This window comes from Hydra viridissima, unplaced genomic scaffold (genome assembly GCF_058129835.1).
Source record: "Hydra viridissima isolate aposymbiotic clone 2 unplaced genomic scaffold, HvirCarnegie_v1 scaffold_1, whole genome shotgun sequence".
NCBI classification, from domain to species: domain Eukaryota; kingdom Metazoa; phylum Cnidaria; class Hydrozoa; order Anthoathecata; family Hydridae; genus Hydra; species Hydra viridissima.
The window spans coordinates 16,454,117-16,475,544 of record NW_028324300.1 but is presented as its reverse complement, the minus strand read 5'-3'; the positions used below and the strand labels follow the sequence as shown (position 1 = coordinate 16,475,544).

The following is a 21,428-nucleotide window of genomic DNA, read 5'->3' as shown; positions in this document are numbered from 1 at the left end:
ATTTTTTTCTTTTTTAGAAAAGTGGTATAAGTAGAATTTGAAATATACATGTATAAAAAATTCATTAGAATGTCCAAGAGTAGAGATAATCTTAACTTTTAAATGATATGGCCCATTGTGTGCAAAGTGCCTATGACTTTATTCTTGGATCATTTCCTGTGTTGGTGGGTACATTGGCAAGTGAAGATGCAGAGTCACTTTGCCGGAAGAATAATCTTTCATTTGTTGAGCTGATTCGTCCATTTTGTCAACTGTATACTGATGGTGTGAAGACTAGATTTTTTATTTTATATATTCTAAGCAAAGCTAAAGTTTGGCCTTGCTAATAAGGTGCTTAAAAAAAAAAAAAAAAGAAAGAAAAAGACTAAGGGTTAAATCTTAATTTCTCTTCCTAACTCTATTTTATTAAAGTTATTAGTTTTTGTTTTTGTTTGTTTTTCTTCAGCCCAAATGCGTGATCCAGTTAATCCAAGTATTATAATAAATATAAAGAAATGGAAAATACGTTTAGTTGACATTCAGTCATCTCTACCTCCAACTGTGCTTGTTAACCATGTTTTGCATGAAGTCGTCAACAAATTAGCTACTAAAATTGACATGAAATCAAAATTTTCTGCAGAGAAACAAATGAAAGGTAATTGGGGCAGGTCTAAAACGGTTAGATATCTTTAACAATGACAATATTTTTGTCTGAATATTTTTATACTGCATCAGTGACTTTATTGCATACAGTTTTCAATCTTTAATTTTGATAATTATGTTTATAAATAAAAGTCCTATAGTTAATGGAATTGATATCATTGTCTTATTTCATATCTATGGTTCTTACTGAAGCTTATAATAAACTTCAAATTTATTATATTAATATAAATGATTAGAATAATTTTAGTCAACTAGAATAAGTTAAATTACATATTAAAAGCCAGAATGCCATAACCTTCAAGTCTCCCCAATTATATTTATGTGGCTTAACACATCTACTATTAAAAAAACTACACTATTTATAGTATAGCAGTATTTATTAGTAAAAGATATTTATGAAATACAATTATCTGATTTATAGTTTCAGTTTAAAACTTCATTTCCTTTTTCATCAGAATTACTCCCTACTGTCTGAGGTCCCTCTTGCTCTCAGCACTTCTATTGTAATCGTTAAAATTTTTAAAACTTTTAAAAATGTAAAATTAAGTTGTTTTTTTTTGTGTTTGTTTTTATAGAAAAAATAGAACTTCATTACAAATAGAAACAATTGTGTTTAAATTCCAAATTTATATATTCAGGATTTAATAGCTATTCTTTTTGATTATATGCAATTATCACATATAAACATTTATTGTTTAATTAGCCACTGCGCCCTGGTATGAAGCTTACAGAGATTGCTATCTTCAGCTTTTACATCCAATGAGACATGAGTTCATCAGAGACTTTCTTGCCTGTATCCTATTCATTTTTAGCACTCTTATATCTCTTTAATGAAGTCCTTACATAATAAATGTTGAGGAACATAAGGTAAAGAGGAAACATCTTTATATCTATTGATTAATAGTATAATATTGATAATAATATTAAATCTATAACTTCCTTGGTTGTCTGAGCTTGTGTAATAAGAAATTTGAACCAAAATATTGATTATTTTGTTAATTAGCAAAAAACTATGCATGTGTCGTTATTAATAAGCTGCCATTATCATTCTGTTGTTTTATTTTGGAAATATTGTTTTGGTTAAATAATCAATTAAAGGTTAGTTAATTGAAGGAACCTGGTTTATACCTTTCTTGGGAAATGTGGGGGGTGTTTTTAATAACCAACAACAATTTCAGAAGACGAAAAGCAACAGCTCTTACAGAATCTTATAGCTCCTACAGTTGTGGAGTCAGCTAGCAAAACTTGTGATCCTGACTGCACTCTTTTCTGCACATCTGACTCCTCCTTACGTAACAAATTATAGAATATATTACCAAATAAAAAGTTCCAAAATGATAGATTACTGTTTTATAGACATGTATAACCTAAAAGGATATTTCTTAAATTTTCTTCTACCGCAACTTGTTGCTAGTATGCCAGATTGGCTTTTTCAAATGAGGTACCTATATTAAGTTAACACCTAAACCTATATTTGTACCATAACCTGTAGCTAATGCTATTTCGATTTTTACTAAGACTTTGATAAAATTGTTTTAGAAATGCTTGCATAGACATCAGAGCTTCATGTTGTTAATGAAAATGAGCAAATATAGCATAAATATATACTCTTAGAATGAAGATTTTCTGAGATTTCCAATTTGTAAGATTTCTAAGATATAAAATTTGTAATTTTTTGGTATTTCATTTAGTAATTTGAAAATTACTTTAATGAAGTATAAAAAATGAACACAAAGTGGGTACATTTATACAGACTCCAGAAGCCCAAAAAAACCTCCAAATGCACAGCTCTATGTGCAATATCCAAAAAATAAAATGATCTTTGATCAGTGAAAAAATAAAAACAAAACAAACAAGAAAACCTTTATAAAAAATGTATTATTATGAGTTGTATTCAATATCAGTTAATGAATAGATTCAGTGAGTATTTAGTGAAATAAAATTACGTTGCTTTTGTACTTTTTGATTGAGGGGGAAAAATTATGAAATTAAGTTTAATTGTGAAATTTGTTCCTAAAAAATTAAAAAATTTTAAAGTTGATAAATTATTATTAGTTTTAAAAAATTTAAATAAAGTTGCTCATTGATGTTTCTACTTCCTTAAACTATTTTTAAATTAAAGATTAAAGTAAAAATAAATTGATATCAAAATGTACTAAAATTTAAAATAGTTTGATGAATTTTTAACTATTGTATAAATTTTTTAAAGTAAAATTATTTTTGTTAAATGAGTTATAGGCTTTCAAGCATTAGCATCCCTACTTTGCCCTATGTTCCCCTAGCATTGTAAATAATGTTTTTGAATATTTTTTTTGTCATGTTTATACAGAGAATTCCTAATTTTATTTAAAATTTATTGGCTTGTAAATTTTAACTTTTTATTTAACTTTTTAACTTATTATTTAACTTTTTAAAAATTTATTGGCTTGTAAATTTTAACTAAAATTCTGCAGTTACTGCTAAATTTTCTCATTGAAAAGCTTTGAAACTTTAACTTGCTTTTAAAAAAAAAGGCATCTTTATTGTTTCTACAAAGCACCCAGAACCGATGCAAGCCTTTGCAGCTCTCAATTCCCGCCAAAACAGCATTCAAAGTTCAAATGAAAACACCAGGAAGAACTATAATTGGTTTAGTGATAACACTTTTAAATTTTATTTGCTACTTCATGATAATGTAGATGGAAATGAAAAAAGGTAGGATTAAAAATGAGCTTTACTTTGGTTGTTGTCTTTTCAAGTTTAAATAAAAGGTTAATTGCTTATCCTAAAAAGAACATGTTGAAAATAAATTTATATTGTTATCAAAAATCTTCAAGATTTGAAATAACATGCTTCAACTGTTTTATATATATACAGTACTGTGAATATGTTTTAGACCACTTACATTTTTTCAAAAAATCCCGGAGAATTTTTCTCTAATATTTAAGTTTGTAGTTCTATATTATAAACTTATTAAAACACATGTATTTCACACAAAAATATGGAACAATAACAAACTATTTAATGTCAAACTTCATAAAAAACTCTTAATATCTACTATGTCCTCCTTTTGCCTTAATCACAGCCGATATTCGCCGGGGAATAGATTCATACAAATTAGTTATAAATTCCTGGGGTATGTTGTGCCATTCTCTTTGAAGTACTTCAAAACATTCTTCAGCATTTCGGGGAGCATGTTCGACCTTCTTTCTGTCCAGGTAATCCCATATATGCTCAATTATATTCAAATCTGGACTCTGGGGAGGCCAGGTCATCAATTGTAGTACTCCTTCCTCTGCCATTTTACTTAAATAATTTTTTGCCACTCGGGAACAATGTTTTGGGTCATTGTCCTGCTGCAGAATAAAATCATGACCTATTAGTCTCATTCCGGATGATACAGTATGGTGCTTTAGGATATCCACATAACGTTCCCCGGTGAGTCGCCCCTCTATTTTGATCAAATCACCTACTCCAGATGAAGATAAACAGCCCCAAACTTGTAAAGAGCCTCCTCCGTGTTTAACGGTAGGGTTTAAACACTCGGGCTTATAGGCTTCTCCAATTTTTCTTCGAACATATTGGCGTCTTTTTGTTCCAAAAATTTCGAATTTGGACTCATCGGTGTACAGAACCCGATTAAACTTTTCTTGGGCCCAATCTTTGTGTTGTTTCGCATATTTAAGTCGTTTTTCTTTATTACCACGCCGTAATAATGGTTTTCGAATTGCAACACACCCTCTTAATCCCGATTTGAGTAGGTGTCGTCGAATACAAGAAGAGCTGACATTTTTCCCAGTTGCTGTGTTAATGTCCTTTGCCAGCTCGGTTGATGTTTTTTTCCTATTTTTTAAAGAAAGTGTTTTTAAATATTTATTGTCATCTTTTGTTAGCTTAGGAGGTCTACCACTTTTCTTTCTATTTTCAAGGGAGCCAGTTTCTCTAATCTTTTTAATGATTTCTGTAACAGCAGTCTTTGAATATCCTGTTTTGGATGAAATTTGGCGCTGCGAATAACCTTCTTCCTGAAGCACAATAACTTTTTGTCTCTCTATTAAAGATACTTTACCCATTTAATTAATCTAAAAATGCAAAACAAAACATTTAAAAATGAAAACTAATATATAATTTATCTAAAAATGCAAATTAATAACTTTGTTTAATTATTTTTAACGATTTGTCTAACTGCGTTCATAAAAAATAACAATTTTTTAAAAATGTACCAAAACCCATAATTATTGTACTAAATTCATTCAATCACTGCACTTTATAATGTCAAAAACAAAAAATGAAGGAGTATGAACCCGAATCACTATAAACCAGTTTATTTTTATTTCTTATTTAGATGAACGCTTGGTCGGTAGTTATTATGACACATCGCTTTAATAAATAAACAAACAAATCCCTCATGTTCTCTCATCAATTTTGTTTATTTATTCAAAATAGTATACTCTTTCAACTTTTCTTGTATATTATTAAACTTAAGTACGCTTTAAAAAAATTATATATGAAAAAAATTTTAAATACGTCTAATTATGCAAGTGGTCTAAAACATATTCACAGTACTGTATATATATATATATATATATATATATATATATATATATATATATATATATATATATATATATATATATATATATATATATATATATATATATATATATATATATATATATATATATATATATATATATATATATATATATATATATATATATAGGGCTGAAAATGTTTATCAAAGCATGAAAGCAATGTATGGATCAAATACATGCTTTTTGTTGAAAATAAATTCGGTGTCAGCTCCAAACTTTGATAAACTTCTAAAAGACCCTTGGGCTCCACATATATATCCTTTTTGGGAAGACAATATAGTAAGTTTTTTGTAGCATTTGTAGTATTTGTAGCATTTGTACCATTTTTAGCATTTTTAGCTTTGTAGCATTTGTAGCTTTGTAGCATACTGCAGCATCAAAACTTTTATGCATTGGATTGCATGCATTTTGTAGTAATTTTTTGATCCAGACTTTTCTTGTGTTGTGTATCACAATTATTTATCTTTTATGAGAAATAAATGGTTGTTACAAGATAAAATTGGAACTGGTTATGGAGTTCAGGATTTGTGAACAGTGTTTATAAACGTTAATGTAGCACTATAAAACTGCTTAATCTATAAATAGTCATTTTCTATAATTAAGTTAATAATTGACTTTAGGTCATTGATGATAATGAACTTGAAAAAAATTCGTCAGTTATTCAAACTACTCAATATGAGGCAGATCTAAAAGAAGAGGTCATTGTGACAGAATTGGAGCTAATTGATAAAGAAATTGAAAACACTCATACTCAGCCACCTGCTATGAGTTTCAATGATCCCTTGACAAACATGCATTACAAAGACACTCTTGATACTACAGACACTGACATTTTAGGCCCTTTAACAAATGAGCTTTATTATAAAAATGAAGACAAATCATTTCAATCCACAGAAAGATCTCACAAGATGCAAGATGCAAAGAATAGTTTGAAACAATTTTCATATAATATGGTTGCTTCTGAAAACCCTGAGAAACTTAACCAAAAGTATGGTTTTTTTATGTCTTCAGAAGATCAAGATCGTATCAAAGAATTTGTTTTTGAATTTTGTGTTCATGGTATTCTTCCACATATTGAAAAATTAATGAGAACTATTTCTGAGCAGGTATCAAATGAAACACTAAATTCTCTGCTTGTATATAGCTTTTAAAGTAACGTAAAATATGAATATTTGGTATTTTCTGATATTTAGATAATGGCACGCAAAGGAATCCACAAGTCTATCTTCAATGCTACAAAGAAATGGTTTGGTGGTAATAAAGCAAATAATGCTGTTGCATCAAGTGGAACCAACCAAGGTGTAAGGTTAGAACTTGGCTTAGAGACTATATTCTAGGAAATTACAAAATGTTTAGTTTGAAAATTGCGTTAAGTATTTTTCAATTAACTTTTTTCATTAATATGATAAAAAACAAATTTTTTATTTTTGTAAATTTGTAAAGTTTTGATGGTTTGATGACAATCAGTTGCATAATACAATTAGCTGTATAATTTAGTGTTGATTTGATAATTTTGATTTTTACTACAATTGTTAAGGTATAAATCTATATTTTTTTGACTTCTTTCTTTTTCTTTTAGCTATGTAGCTGATTCACCTGAGCTTCAGCATAGACGGCTTGGAGATCTAGCATTTCTTATACAACATTATGAGCTTGCCTTCAGTTCTTATCATTCTGCAAAAAGAGAATTCAACAATGATCATGCTTGGATATATTTTGCTGGTGCATTGGTAAAAACTGTTTTACTCTTTTGACAAATATGAATATGTGTGTGTGTTTTTTTTTTTTTGCTGTAGTTGCATATAAGTTATTTTATCAAGCAAACACATTGTTGGTTGGAAATTAAGTTTCTCTAAACTTTTCTGTTAGGAAATGGCATCTGTATCAGCATTTATGTTGGGCAATGCACGTGTTTACCCTGTTCATTATTTTGAAGCAAGCATCTCAACATATCTTAATACTTGTCGGTGAGATGCTGAAACAAATTATTTTAGATAATATAACTCATATTTATTTAATTTTGTTCACATTACTTAATAAAAAATACAAAAGGAACATAAGTTAAAGTCAGTAAGTTTTTTCAAAAAATATCTTTATTCTATCCTATCTGTGAAAGCCAATAAAATGTAACTATTTTTAGTATGCCAGAATTTGCAACCCGTGCATGCTTGTTAAGTACTGCAGCTTTGCAAGCAAAAGAAATGTATCCAGAGGCAGCCGTTGAGTTTATCAAGCTAACTAATGAGGTAAAGGTTCTTTTTTGATAAGTGATTAATAAAATCTATTTACATATAATATTAATTTTACTGAATGAACCACATGTGCAATTTATGGCATATTGTTCACAGCAGAGAGCTCTCTAAAGCTATAGAAAGTTGAAGAAGAGCTTTATTGTTGATTATCTAATCATGCTGATTTATATCAGAGCCTGGATAATGCTGTTGGAAATAAGAAAAACTAAAAAAGCTCACTTATGACTTTCAGTTTCCCATTCTGATTGGTTGTTCTTATATTACCCATTCTAATATTACCCATTAAATACTTGACAGTATTTGAATTTTCCTGCATCATAGCATGGTTTGGTACATCTATGCACCTTAAAGTATTTTTAAATTGATTTGAAAATAATTTTTTGTATATTTTTTTTTCTAAAAGGTTAAAAGTTTGAATTTGACATAATCAGAAAAAATAAGTATCAAAATTTAAGCACAGTTCTTTAAATCAATTGTAATATATCGAATAATTCTTTGTATATTTTGTCCTATCATCTAACTATATTAGGATTCAGATCTAAGAAGTGCATTGCTGCTGGAGCAAGCTGCACACTGCTTTCTGCATAACAATCCTCCGTTGATTCGCAAATATGCTTTCCACATGATTCTTGCAGGTCACAGATACAGCAAAGCAGTCCAAGTAAAATCTTAGTGAATTTTTCAGAATATTGGTAAAAAATTTTCAAGCAATTCTTAAGTTTGTTTACTTGCAACTTTACTTTATGTAAATTTAGAGACGACATGCACTAAGATGCTATCTTAATGCTCTAGCAGTGTATCAAGATAAAAGCTGGCATCTTGCAGAGGTTTCAATTTTTTTTTGTTGGTAGTAAAAGATTATGCAATCTGTTGATCAAACTTATTTCTGTTGTAATTATTTCAGTATAATCTGTTGATCAACCTTATATTTTACGTGTATTAAGAAAGAAATATTTCTAGTTTTTAGAATTATTGAGCTGAAAAATTAAGTTTTAAAGTTTCTTGAAATACCACTTTATTTTTAATTTAGGATCATATCAACTTTATAATTGGCCGCCAATCTTTTAATCTGAATTGTTTATCAGATGCACAAGAAGCATACAAATCATTGCTGACGTATGAAAGTCAACAGTCAATGTCACAGCAAGCTTCACATTTAAGAGAGTTTCTCATTGTGTTTAAAGTATATGATTATTTATAGAGAAACTATTGATTAATGATTTAAACTCCTAATCTTATATTTGTTTGTTTATTTATTTTCTTTTGTATATATTTTCTTAGAAAAACTTAGAAATTTCGAACTCAAGCAACTCAAGTAAATTTAATTTGCCGGTTCTTCCACTTCCAAGAGCAAACTCCTATTCAATACGATGCTTATTACACATGAATGAGCATATGCTTTCTGATGCTGGATCAACAACCACTAAGGCATCTCCACGTGTAGTGCGAAACATTAAGGCTGGTTCTTACTCATTCCAAACGAATTATTCAAAGGTTGTAAACCGTTGGTCAGACCTTGAAAAAACTGTCATATCTCATGTTACTGGAGAAATTCCATACCCTTTTAAGCCATATATTCCTTGTCTTTCGGCCACCACAGATAATAAATTCAGTCCTATTGTAGCAACAGGAGGTAAGTAAAATCAATTACACTAGTTAAAACAAAATTTAAAGATTTCCAAAAGTGTTTTCAATAATTTAAAGATTTCTAAAAGTGTTTTCAATAAATTTTGCTTTTTTAATAATTTGTTTGTCTCTCTTTTTGCAGAATGTTTTGCATATGAAATAGTTTTTACAAACCCATTGAAGATTCCAATAAATATGATAAACTTGGTGTTGTTATGGGAGTTCCATTTAGACAATGATCAGCATGATAGTAAAACTAACAAGGTTGGTGTTCATTTTCGAAAGCAATGAAGCTTTTCTAATAACTTAACTTTTTTTTCTGTCAACATTTTTAGTCAAGTGCATAATTTTATTTAATGTAGAAAACTATAATTTATGTTGTTATTCTCATTATTTTTTAAAAAGGTTCAAGTAGCTTAGGACAATCTAATGTTATGTTTGCCTTCCTCTCAACATTAAAAAAAAACAAATCATTTGCCTCAAAACATCTATCAGTCACAAAATGGTATCTGAGTACTGTTTGACTCATTAAGGCTTACAATCTTTACCTAAATTTTACTAATTACATTTTCAGAACTTTACTAAGACAGGACCAGAGTCTATTAATTCTATTAAGCCTCTGAAAAAATATTTAAAAGAAAACTGCCTATAGATAAATTGTGCCTTATTTCTGCATACAGTAGGCTTTATTAGTCAAATTAATCACCATCATAATCAATGATCTTCTGACATAAATCCTTTAAGTAGGTAATCACTCTCTTCCAAAACTGTCTGTTCTGGAAGGTGAGAAATTTGCCTATCTCCTGTTTCAGTTCATGTTCATTATGAAGTTCCTTATTTATAAAGTTGTAGGAGAGATGTCTGGCAAATATGGAGGGTTCAACAAACATCCCTTCCAGCTCATCAGTTTCTATATTGTCTTTTTTGCCATGTATGGTCTAGCGTTGTCATTAGACAGAAGAACCTTCTTTCAAATAGGCAGTGTTTAAGGAGATTTTAACAGAGATTAAAGGATGCCTTGGAGTTGAGCAGAGTAAATCTTGGCAGTAATTGTTTGTCTAATCTCATCACCACAAAATGAACAACTCCAGACCTTTTCAACCAAATATGTAAGAGAAGTTTGTATCAATTTTAAGGAGCTTTTAGGATTTTTTATCTGAATCCAGCCAAAAGTATGCTAGCTGAGATGAAGATGCTGCCAAAGAAAGCCTCTTCATTGTGTGATAAGAGCAGTGATGTACAAATAGATAAATGGACTCTACGTAAGTTAAAGAAAAACAAAATAAAGGCAGGGTTTTGTTTCTCTCTAACAATATATATGAGGATATACTTTTTTTTCCTTCAAACTGCTTCATTTGCATTCTGTCCTTTGTTAAGCTGAAGAAGTAAGCAATTATAAATATGATTGTTATGCTTCAGTTTTGACCAATTTAAAAATTTCTCTTTCTTTAATATTGAGAAAAATTTTAGAATAATAGCTGTAATTGATGCATTCAAGAAAAACTAAGAAATGCTCTAAAATGAACATAGAACTCATTATGCCTGAGCAGCATACAGTTGAAGTCAGACCACATTTTGATAGCCAATTTTCTGAATTTCTTTTTTTCAAGATCTAATAAGAAAAACCCTTTTAAATAAAGTTTATACCTCTTGGATCTTAACTTATTGTTTTTTGTTTTTTGTTTTTTTTCTTCTAGGATTTGGATTATTCTGATTACATTGATGCTGAAGTGATCAAAAATATTCATCTTGATCCTGCAGAAAATAAAGTGGTATATTTTTCCTTTACAGTTTTTATAATTCTATTATAAATAGGGAACCATGTTTAAAACTGCTCGTTCCATCAATAGTTGCGCTTTTCTCTTTTTTTTTTTTTCCTTTTTTGTTTCCATCATTTAACTAATATTTCTATAAACATTTTATTTAAGGTATTTTATTTAATATAACTTATTTAAGGTATTTCTAACCAATAAACATGAAAATAGAATAAGTTCTAGACATTATATTTAATTTTATCTTTTGTTTATTTTGTTTGTTACATTTTCCATTACACAGGCTTCATTCTGATAGGTCTTTACATAAAGTGAATGTCTGTGAACTAACGGACATCTGCATCTATTGTTTCATGGATCTCCTTAAATAATTTTGCTGCTGTGATTTCTTCAAGATTCTTTTTTAGGTCACATTGCGCTTGGCATGTAAAAGTTCTGGCATTCTAGAAGTTGTTGGTATAAAGTATATATTAAGCAGTTTAGCTGTTATAAGTTCTGTTGAAGACTTAAAAAATTTTGATATGAGTACTGAGCATCTGAAAACTCTTATAAATGTTGGAGTGGCTGGCATGCAGCCTTTAAAAGTTACAGGACCTCGCTTAAATACTACAAAGCAAGAAAGAGCAAATAAAATTTACAGTCTGGATAAACGTTTAAGCATAACAGTTTTGCCAGCATTACCATTGCTTGAGGTACTTTATAAGTAGAGGGGATTTGAAATTAAAATTTTAAGTGATAACGTTAATGTTTTATTTATGTATGTTATTAAGTAGAAATTGATTTTTTAGGTCATTTTTTTAAATATCCCAATGACTCTATTGTGTGGTGAAATATATGAAGCAACATTATCAATTAAAAATAATGGAGTTTTGGGTGCAAAAAATATTTACATTGCTTGTAGCCGTACTTCTTTCTTTTCTTTGGGAACAACAAGCGATATCAATTTCTCTATGTTAAATAGTTGTAAAAAGAACAATATTTTAAAAGTTCCAATAGATCAACTATTAGCCGGAGAGCAAGACACTTTTCCTATTTATATATATGGTATTGAAGGTGCTGGTGTACATGAAATTGATTTTGTATTTTATTATGAGCCTGTTGAATGTGTTAAATCAGTTCCGTACAGAATACTCCAGCACACTTTGCATATACAAACACTTAGTACTTTGTCATTATCAGCACACTGGCAACCAAGTTTAGTTAATAATTGCCTTTATGACGACTATAAAGAAGAAATGACTGCATCTGGATCAAAAGAGGGGTATGTTTTTGATATATCCAATCATAAGTGCTTGTTTCAAATGATCAGTGTTCTAAACATAGTAAAAATTTTTTTTTTGTCTCTAGGTTTTACAACAACAAACTCATAGTGTCTTTGACAATAGAGAATCGTTCTCAGGTAATTTCTACGAGAGCCCAACTTATATTTTGATTCAAAAGATTTTTTAACCTTCTTTCAGTGCAATTCTATTTTAGGGTTCAATGAGTTTGCGCTGCAGCGAGTTTACTTTAAATCGTCTACTAAGTTGCAGCTCCTATTGGCACCTCTCTGGTCTGTTGCAATCAACACAAGGTTTGCAGCAAAATAAAATGTTTTGTTAACTTAAAAGTTAGTTTTTATTGGTATGGGGATTTTCTACAGGTGCAATTTACAGAATGGAATCGAATCAACAGAATGGAAATATTTGAAAAACTAAGTGTTTCAGTAAAATTTTAATGTTCTACAGGTCAACAACCTCTAACTTAAAGACTTTTTTTTTTAACTTTAGAAATTATAAGCATTGGTTGATGGATTTGCTGAAAGTTAATTAAACATTTCAGCATTCAAATCATTCTTTCATACAGTGAACTTTGACTAGAAAATATTCCCATTATAATTTTTTTTGTCTCGCCTACTCCACAGCTTCAAACGCGATCTCTTTTTATGAACCTTTAGAAAATTCATATACTAAATTTTTAAAAATTGAAATTTTTTTATTTGAAATGTTTGATACATTTTTCAGCTCTTAATTTTTTATTGCAGATATTCTTACACTGCGTCCTTCTGAGACATTATCACTGCACCTCAAAACAGCAGCTTCTGATCACTTAGGTACGTTGAAAGTTGATTCAAATTACAAAATGCTATTAAAATTTAAGCAGTAAATTAATAAGAACAACTGTTAAAAAAAAATTGTGTTTGGTTAAAAAATGGTATAAAAAAAAACAGTTGTTAATATAACAAGACAAAATAACAAATAACAATCTAGGTTTTTAAGCATTTTGAGAAAGTAAAATAAAATATCTGTAAATAATTTGCAATAAAAATATTTTTTACAGAATGCATTTTAAAGAAAATATTTTTTTGTAGATATGGCTCTCTCTTCTATCCCTTTATCGTCGGTGTCTCTTGATAAAACTGTAATTATTTTTAAAATTATGTAAAATGAAGTATTAGAATGTGACCTTAAAGACTGTCAGAAAATACCCAAGTTTTTTTTCCTTACAGACGAAAGAAAAATCGCCATCAGACTTGTTAATGAAGCCGCTAGATAGTACTTCAACCATCTTAAATAATCTGGTTCTAATTCTTGAATGGGAAGTGAGTAATTTTTTACTATGTTCACTCTGCCTTCATATTTATCATCTTGTGTTTCATATTGTCTACTTTCATATTATTTTTATCATTATTTTTCATATTGTTTATTATATAGTTTCATATTATTATACTGATTAGTAGTAGTAAAATTGGGCTTTGGGGCCAGTTTGATATTTTCTTTTAGTCTACTCTTGAGTCGCAAATGGTTTTTTCGTGTCAGTTTTTACAGTTACTTTTTGATTAAATAGTCATCAATGTTTTTGCTACTTGTTTTTGATTTTTGATGTTAACCCTTATCTCTCTCTCTCCCCCCCCCCCCCCCCTCTCCAAATAAGGATTGACTATAAAAGCGTTTGTGCAAGCATTTTTTCTGTACCATGAGACTCCTTCCAAGTGTCTACCGTCAAATGTTTTAATAGTATCTATCACCATGAATACTTTAACAGCGATTGTACCGGATCCAGCGGTATCTGAGTGACTAAGACCTGGAACCCATTATCAGAATTAGAGCTTCATCCTTCACCATGGATGTCCCCATCTAAAACAGTTCGATAGTATATGACTTGGTGTGTCCGACTACCAGTATAGTATTCTTTAGCATCGAAATATAGAGAACAACCAGCTTCAGCAAGTATTTGATTCATCTCAGATACTTTTCTATTACTACCGTATAGTACTCGGTATGGCCTCCTCGAAAAAATATCTGGGAAACATACCTTGTGAATAGAATAACAAAGGAACACCATCTAAAGTAAACGACTTTGGTTAGGTTGAACTCAGCAAGTGTTTTTAGTCCCTTATGAATGCCATAGTGGTGTGACAAATAATGATTACATACTTCAACAATCGACATATGATGTTTATTTTGAAACTTTTTCTGAGTAGCATTACTGTTCATTCGGTTGTAGCTAACTATTCATTCAAAGTGCGATGCGATTTTCTCAGTGAATCCAAATACTATGCTAAAAGCGAGTTTTTGAGAGCGCATAACCTCAAACTGTTTAAACTTTCAAACTGCTAGGTAGTATTATCAAGTGAATGGTTAGAAATCGGTGCTAATTTTAACCTGTGACCAATCAGCAAAGATAATCTTATATTTAAGTAGGTCACTGAATTAACTAGAATGGAAGGATCCTCTACTGGTTAAGAGCTCAAAATGTAGGAGTGTGCAGAGTTTAGATTGGTTCTTACCAACTACAGTGGTGAGTGCGGCATTTGGTCCAGTAGCAGTAGCAGCGTTTGCACCAATATGGGGCAGAGTTAGATTTCCCGGTTTATTTTACTCGTCACAACCCTGGAGCCCTTCTAGAGATAGTAAGCTTTGCACTTTTGTTAGGTGCATATCTCGAACTCCCCAATATTCACCATAAAAACTAAGGCTCTGAATCTCCTGCACCTACATGCATATGTTCATCTTTTCTATGATACCATAACCGAGATTGTTAATAAATCTAGTGTTCAAATAAGTCTCACGTGTCAGCGTTACATTTAACAAGACTTTACAACGCGAGTCTTTTCAAGAGTTAAAAGCGGATCAATAGCGTCTGGCCAGATGGTATAGCTTGGATTTTGAGAGACGGTAATAATCTGCTACTCATCCTTGAAGCCATGTCGAATCACAACTGATTGCGATGGGTTTAAATTAGTACCATATGTTGAAGATGAACTTCAAGCTATTTTAATGTGTACTAGAGCGCAAAGTTAGTGCTCTTAGTAGAACCAACACTCATCTATATTATGATTGAAGTTGGTGAAGATATCGAGATGGACCCCCTCGAGAGCCGAATTGATGAAACAGTAGAGGATCAAAAGCCGTCAAATATTCCAGAATTTCAAGAAACTAGCTTCGAATTCGAAGGTATACCCTCACAAGCTATTGGCTAGGAGCACGAACTTATATGGATCGAAGCTAGACAAGTAGCAAAAAAGAAATACTTAGAAGGGATATGAGAACATAATTAGATGTGATCAGGGGTCTCATAAGAAGATTACGCGTTCAGATTTAACATTAAGAGAAATTATTGTAGCTATCTTTCATGAGTAATCAGTAACAGTCGCGGCATTAATAACAGCTATTGGTGCTGTAATCACAGTGATTGTAGAAATTGTGTAAAAGCTGTTGCTGTGTCTGCAGCAGAAATACCTCGTACAGGTGTTGGTGTTACACCAAATCCACCATCCCCAGGTCTACCAAGATCATTAGTTACTCTCAATAAGCTAAAAATTACACTACGTTGGCTCGCAGATAGAGCTCCTTCTGTTCTACCAGATGCACTTAAGTCTTATTCACTCTCAGATGCAAATTGCACCAGTCGATGGTTAAGAAAATTTCAAAGATGAAGAAAATCACCCTATGAGATGAAGTTAGATGGTCTAATCATCTCGAAATGCCTCGCTATTTTATTTTCTTCTATAGATTGCTGTTCCATGAATAATAAAAGACGACAACCAGACGAAAATTTACTAAGTCTTTAAGCCAAGCTGGAGCAGCAAGCTTTAAAACTCAAGCGTAGATCAAAAAATACGCGAATTTAAATTTGTTGCAGGCTGTGCCATCGCCCGTGTTCTGATCGAAAATTGGTACTTTTGCCGATAATTACTTACCAGATGGGCTCCAGATTTCAGTGACAAAAAAAAAAAAAAGATTTACCACTTATAATCTTTTTTTTTTATTATCTTTGCTGATTTAGCAAATGAGAGCGCGGAGACGTGTGATTAGAGTACATCGATCAATATAAAAATATTGTCAAATTTATGCGAATGCAGATGGTTATCGAGATTTCGACAATTGATCAAATAGAATCAAGGATTTAATACAGGTGGACCCACGTTCTGCGAATGCAGATCTGTTTACTAATAGATTAAGAGATTCGTTATATGATCTTAATAAACTCATATGTATTGCAATTTTATCGACTTTATCGAGAAACAATCTCCTCAAATTTAATCCTCTACTACAATCTGTGACGCAAAAACTTTTACATGCATGCAAATTTGCTTGCACAGAATGCACTACTTAAACTTCAATCTATCTACTGATTCGCAAAGCACGAATGCAGAACGTATTCATGTCAGACCTTTTTCAGTTGTCTCTGAGGATGCCGTTTCAGATGTTCAAGCAGATAAAGCTATTGTAAAAAAATCTCATATCTTATCAGTTCTCATAGATCGCGCTACTATAAACGAGCCTATTAAACTTGTTAAAGTTAATGAAGCTAGTTTAATGAGCATGTTTATAATTGTAATTATTCCAAAAGCTATCGGTATAATCTACATAGATGCAAAATCAAAAGAAAGTTTAATAAAATTAACTAAAAAATAGGAATTAAATAAAATTTAACACTGTTTTAGTTGTAGAGCTATTCTCAGAATTCAAAACGGATATAATTAGACTGGAAGTCTTGCAAATAATACGTCTGGGCTATGAATCACTTGGAACTTCAGGATTTCAGCGAGTACCCTAAAGATAATCCATATTACAGCATAGAATACAAAATGATTGCTAGTAAAAAAAAAAAAAAAAGTCATTAAACGGGAGTATACTACTATAATAAGATCAGCCTCAGCCCACTGGATACAAAAAAGTGGATTACAGACATAGTGGTATCATCACTAGAGCTTATAGGCATTATATCTAATTTTATAGGAAAAGGTGGCTGCTTTAAATACTTTTACCAAAGAGTTCTTCATTGCTGTTTAAGTGGAATGAGAATCAGATCAAATAGTGACTCCAGTGTCCGGTGGAGCAGCCATTAATTCTTCGAGAATAAATCTGCTTGGTGGGTTATCAATTAGGTACTGTAATGCAATCATATTTTTAGCACGGTACACTTTTAGTGAACATGCAGGATCAGCTGCACGATGTTCATCTTCGAGTTTGCCTGGCTTAACAAATATCGAGCGATTGAAGTTGATAGAAGTAATGATTTGTTAAGAGACATACTAATGATGAGAGAAAGGGTTTTAATTAAACCGCTTTGCCCCTTATTGCCTTCAAAGGCTTTATCCTCGTCATACGAGTTGTTTTATTGCTGAATATACGCACAAGTTCAAACAAAGGTCACACTCATTCAATACTACGCTCTGACGAGTCTCTTGCAGCCATGAGAAGTTTCTGTGTGTGTTGATGTCCAAATATTCTCTCAGCAGGTGTCCGGTTGAATCTCTCCAGCTTGGTCTCAGTGTCCACCCTGCTACGACGTACCTGCACAATACTTTATGAGCAGTTGACTGAAGGTACCCATTTTTCCGTGACCTAGGTCTACCTATTTCAGATTTGAGCAAATAAGAGGTCCTTGCTTACATATTCCAGTCAAAGTCAAGCAGCAACTTTAGCAGAACTCTTGTCTTTCAGGGGTTAAGCCTCTTTATATATCGAGGCAATTTCGATAACTGTCATTGGGTTTTTATAAGTTTGCGGCCAACCTTATTACTTGGTAAGTATAATAGTTCGGCTTGATGAACTGCATTGGGTCGGACTTCTATTAACATGGGTCGCAGAATACACCGTGGAACAGGCAAGTATATCTGTTATACTACTTCTTGATTTAGCCATACGTCTGTAACCTCATCGCTAACCTTGACTTAAGGTGCTAACTTTTTGACAGCAGCAAACCTCGGGGGCTAATGGCGTGATAATGCGCGTACATGAAAAAAATTACATGCCTGTTCTTTAAAAACAATAAGCAATTGGTGTGCTACTATGTATGCGAGTGTTCACACTGCGATATATCGCTAACACTGGTACAAGTGTTTGCACATAGTTAACTCTTATTTTTGGAAGGTAAGGGTTGACATTAGTAATCAAAAGCTAGTAGCTAAAACATTGATGACTATAATCAATCAAAAACCAATCATTAAAACTGGCCCTGAAAAAACTGTTGGCGAATCCAAAGTTGACTTTAAAAACAAACAGGTTCTAAAGCCCAATTTTACTTCTATTTTTGTTTCACATTATTTATCATACTAGCTTCATATTTATCATATACTGGTTTCATATCATATACTGGTTGCATATTTATTATACTAGTTTCATATTTTTAAGACTATTTTCATATCTATTATATGCTACAGGAAAAAAAATATCTGAACACTGAAAAAAAATTTTCGAAAACTTTAGACGTTTTATATTGATGAATCGTTCACCAGAAACGTGATAAAAGGTCAAACTCATGTTGTTGTCGGTGAAAACGAGGTTTGTTACGTTATCTGTCGGTGAAAACGTGGTTTGTTACGTTATCTGTTGGTAATAGAAGTTTGTTATCTTGTTTTTAAGCTTCAACAAAATTTTAAATGTTATAACATTAACAGCGTTAGGTTTATTTGTGAAGTTCTGTCTATTAATGAACCATATAAGTTTATTGCGACATTATTTTTAGCAAAACCATTTGCCTAAAAATCTTGATCTTCCAGAGGGAGTCTGTGTCTCATATCAGCATCCTACGACGATCAAGCACGACTTCAACAAGCAGAGGTATTATTTATTGGCGTTGTTTGTTTTGCGTAGTGAGTTTAGTTTTAGTGAGTTTTTTAATGTTTATCCACTCTCTATATTAGATTATGTATCCTTCCAGTGAAGATATGTTGTTCGAACAGCACTGATCAAGATATAGAAATACGCTTTGAAACAGAAGATGCAAAAGAACGGTTAACTTTTTATAACACCTTTTGGAATCATTTTCTAATAATCTTTATATCATCGCTATCTCATTAACTTTTATAAAATTATTCCTACTATTATTAACTTTTTCCATCCCGTTAATCTTATCAATTTGATAAAGGATAGTATTACTAATAATCGTTAGGACCGTTAGGTTTAATTTGATAAACTATCTTCGATAGGGCCGACATTTCCCTAGATCATCCTTCATCATTGATCCGTTGGGTTGGCCAGCTCTGTTGTGTTGTAAATATTCCGAGACGGTCAAATCAGAACTTGATCATGCATTGCGTGATGACATCTTTTGGTGTTTACGAATTACAAAATATAAACGCTTATATTGTAAACGGATCAAACAACAAAAGCGGAGTAGGAAACATACCTATATCACTTCCGACACACCACTTTGTTAGCGTCATCTCTTGAAGCGTACGTCAGTTCTGTAGTGTAGCTCAATCTGAGACTATTTGTGGCGTCTGTAATGAGTCTTGTTACTGCGACATGAAGAATAAACCGAAAATTTACATTAAAGTCGTAAACCATTTTTTGCTTATTTTTCGGTACCGGTTTTAAAAGAAATTTCTTTTTTTTTTCCTTTTTCTTTTTTCAAAAAGAGAGTGAGAGAAGAGTACTGTTTTATTTTAGATGAGAAAAATCGTTTCAATTTCATAGAGAATTTTTATAGCAATAATTTTAAATACATTTTTGTTATTGAGATGATTTCTTTTGCTGTCTCGCGTCTCCCTTCAGTTGTTCGTTGGTCCTTTTATCTGGATTTAGTTATATTTATTAATACGCCTTACTTTTTATTTTGTGAACTCTGCATTTCTAATTAAAAGAAATTCAACAGTAAGACCATTTTGATATTACTTAAATTGTAAATATTGGTAAGTTTTTCAAAAAGAGATGGAAGTGTAAAACTTTGTGAATCACTTCACACACAACTTCATGATTTTTAGGTTGAGACACTAATTAACCATAAAATACATGCAGTTTTCAAGAAGAAAAGAATACATCCAATTCTTGCAGAGCTCTGCAAGAATTGGTTGTAGGGGAGAACCTTAATGAATGGGACAGTTTTAGCAAAATGCTTTTTAAACGTAGATAAAATTGTTTATTATATATATTTAAGTATGTTTGACAACCACCAACTCTTGCTCAATGATATAGTAAAACAAAAAAATTGGATTTGCATTTGGCGATTGGTAAAAAGAGAGTTTTATTGGAGCATGACATTTGTCCCATTCATTAAGTATGTTTCATTGAATGGGACAAACATAAAAGAATTAAGAATGAACGTGTTTAATTCAATCATTTTTCAAATCAATTTATTAATCGTAAATGTAGTTAAATATATAGATAAAGACCGCAGAAAAAATATTTTTAACTTTTTAACTCTAATTAAATTTCAATCAAAGTAGAACTTTCTCATTTTAGACTATTATATTTAGTTATTTTTATTTAAGTAAAATATTGCAGTATAAAAGTGTGTAAATAATACCCATTACCCATGGGGATAAAAGTAAGGGACTGCAGCATCCCTCTGCTGAGCTGTAAATAATACTTTGTTAAATTCATTCAATAGGTAGTATTTTGTCCCATTCAATATGCACATCACTTTATCCAAAAATGATAAGTCAAACCAAAAACACCATTATTTAAGCTTGAATGTTTTACACACTGTAGTACTAGAGACCGCTATCTATTTTAGCATAGAATTTTATTTTCCATAACTTCAAAAATTGCTGCAAAATCAGAAAAACAAAGCCATTTTTAAAAATTACTTTTTACATTCGAAAACGCAATAACATCCAATGTCATTACGGTCATAGCGCAATAGGATGGATGAGTCGGTGAGTTGAATTCTTGTGTCTCTCACACTTTGTTACAGGAATTTGAATATCCTTACATTGATGCTTCTATAAGAATCTGAGTTTGCCCTATTCATTAAGGTTCTCCCCTACTTATTATTGATTAGCCAAAAAACTTCAAGAAACATTTATTTTTTACTAAGTTATTCAAGGTTTCCTCCACAGCTTATGATTTCAATAATTGCTATTAATTCCATAGACCAGAAAATTACTGTGAAACTAAGATTAACATGATACTCCGAGGTTGTAGATAATTCTTGTATGAACCACATTAGAAATGTCGGACAGATTTTTCGAAAGTGTTAAAAAAAACGAAGTAAATCGACCAAGTTATTTTTGAGCAACCTTCAACATTGTTACTAGCGAAGCTTAAAAATTGTTTTAGTGAAAATTAAAGACTCAAGAATCTTTTGTGACGCGATTACTGATATGAATTCGCTTTAGTTAGGCAAAT

At 31.1% G+C, this 21,428-nt stretch overlaps 1 protein-coding gene across 1 annotated transcript; it reads left to right on the top strand.

Annotated features, from left to right (window-relative positions):
* Window positions 1–18: 18 nt before the first annotated feature.
* LOC145187425 (trafficking protein particle complex subunit 8-like) lies at window positions 19–19,816 on the top strand. The gene is made up of 27 exons (XM_090084060.1): window positions 19–264; window positions 446–634; window positions 1,346–1,435; window positions 3,156–3,336; window positions 5,345–5,495; window positions 5,837–6,322; window positions 6,410–6,522; window positions 6,796–6,946; window positions 7,086–7,183; window positions 7,357–7,462; window positions 7,998–8,129; window positions 8,224–8,295; window positions 8,499–8,651; window positions 8,750–9,101; window positions 9,237–9,358; window positions 10,792–10,866; window positions 11,274–11,558; window positions 11,655–12,127; window positions 12,214–12,265; window positions 12,343–12,439; window positions 12,890–12,958; window positions 13,217–13,266; window positions 13,355–13,447; window positions 18,564–18,638; window positions 18,823–18,917; window positions 19,001–19,090; window positions 19,286–19,816. Exons 1-27 carry the CDS (start codon window positions 108–110, stop codon window positions 19,527–19,529), a joined length of 4,251 nt encoding a protein of 1,416 aa, XP_089940186.1. The 5' UTR covers window positions 19–107; the 3' UTR covers window positions 19,530–19,816.
* The last annotated feature ends 1,612 nt before the right edge of the window (window positions 19,817–21,428 follow it).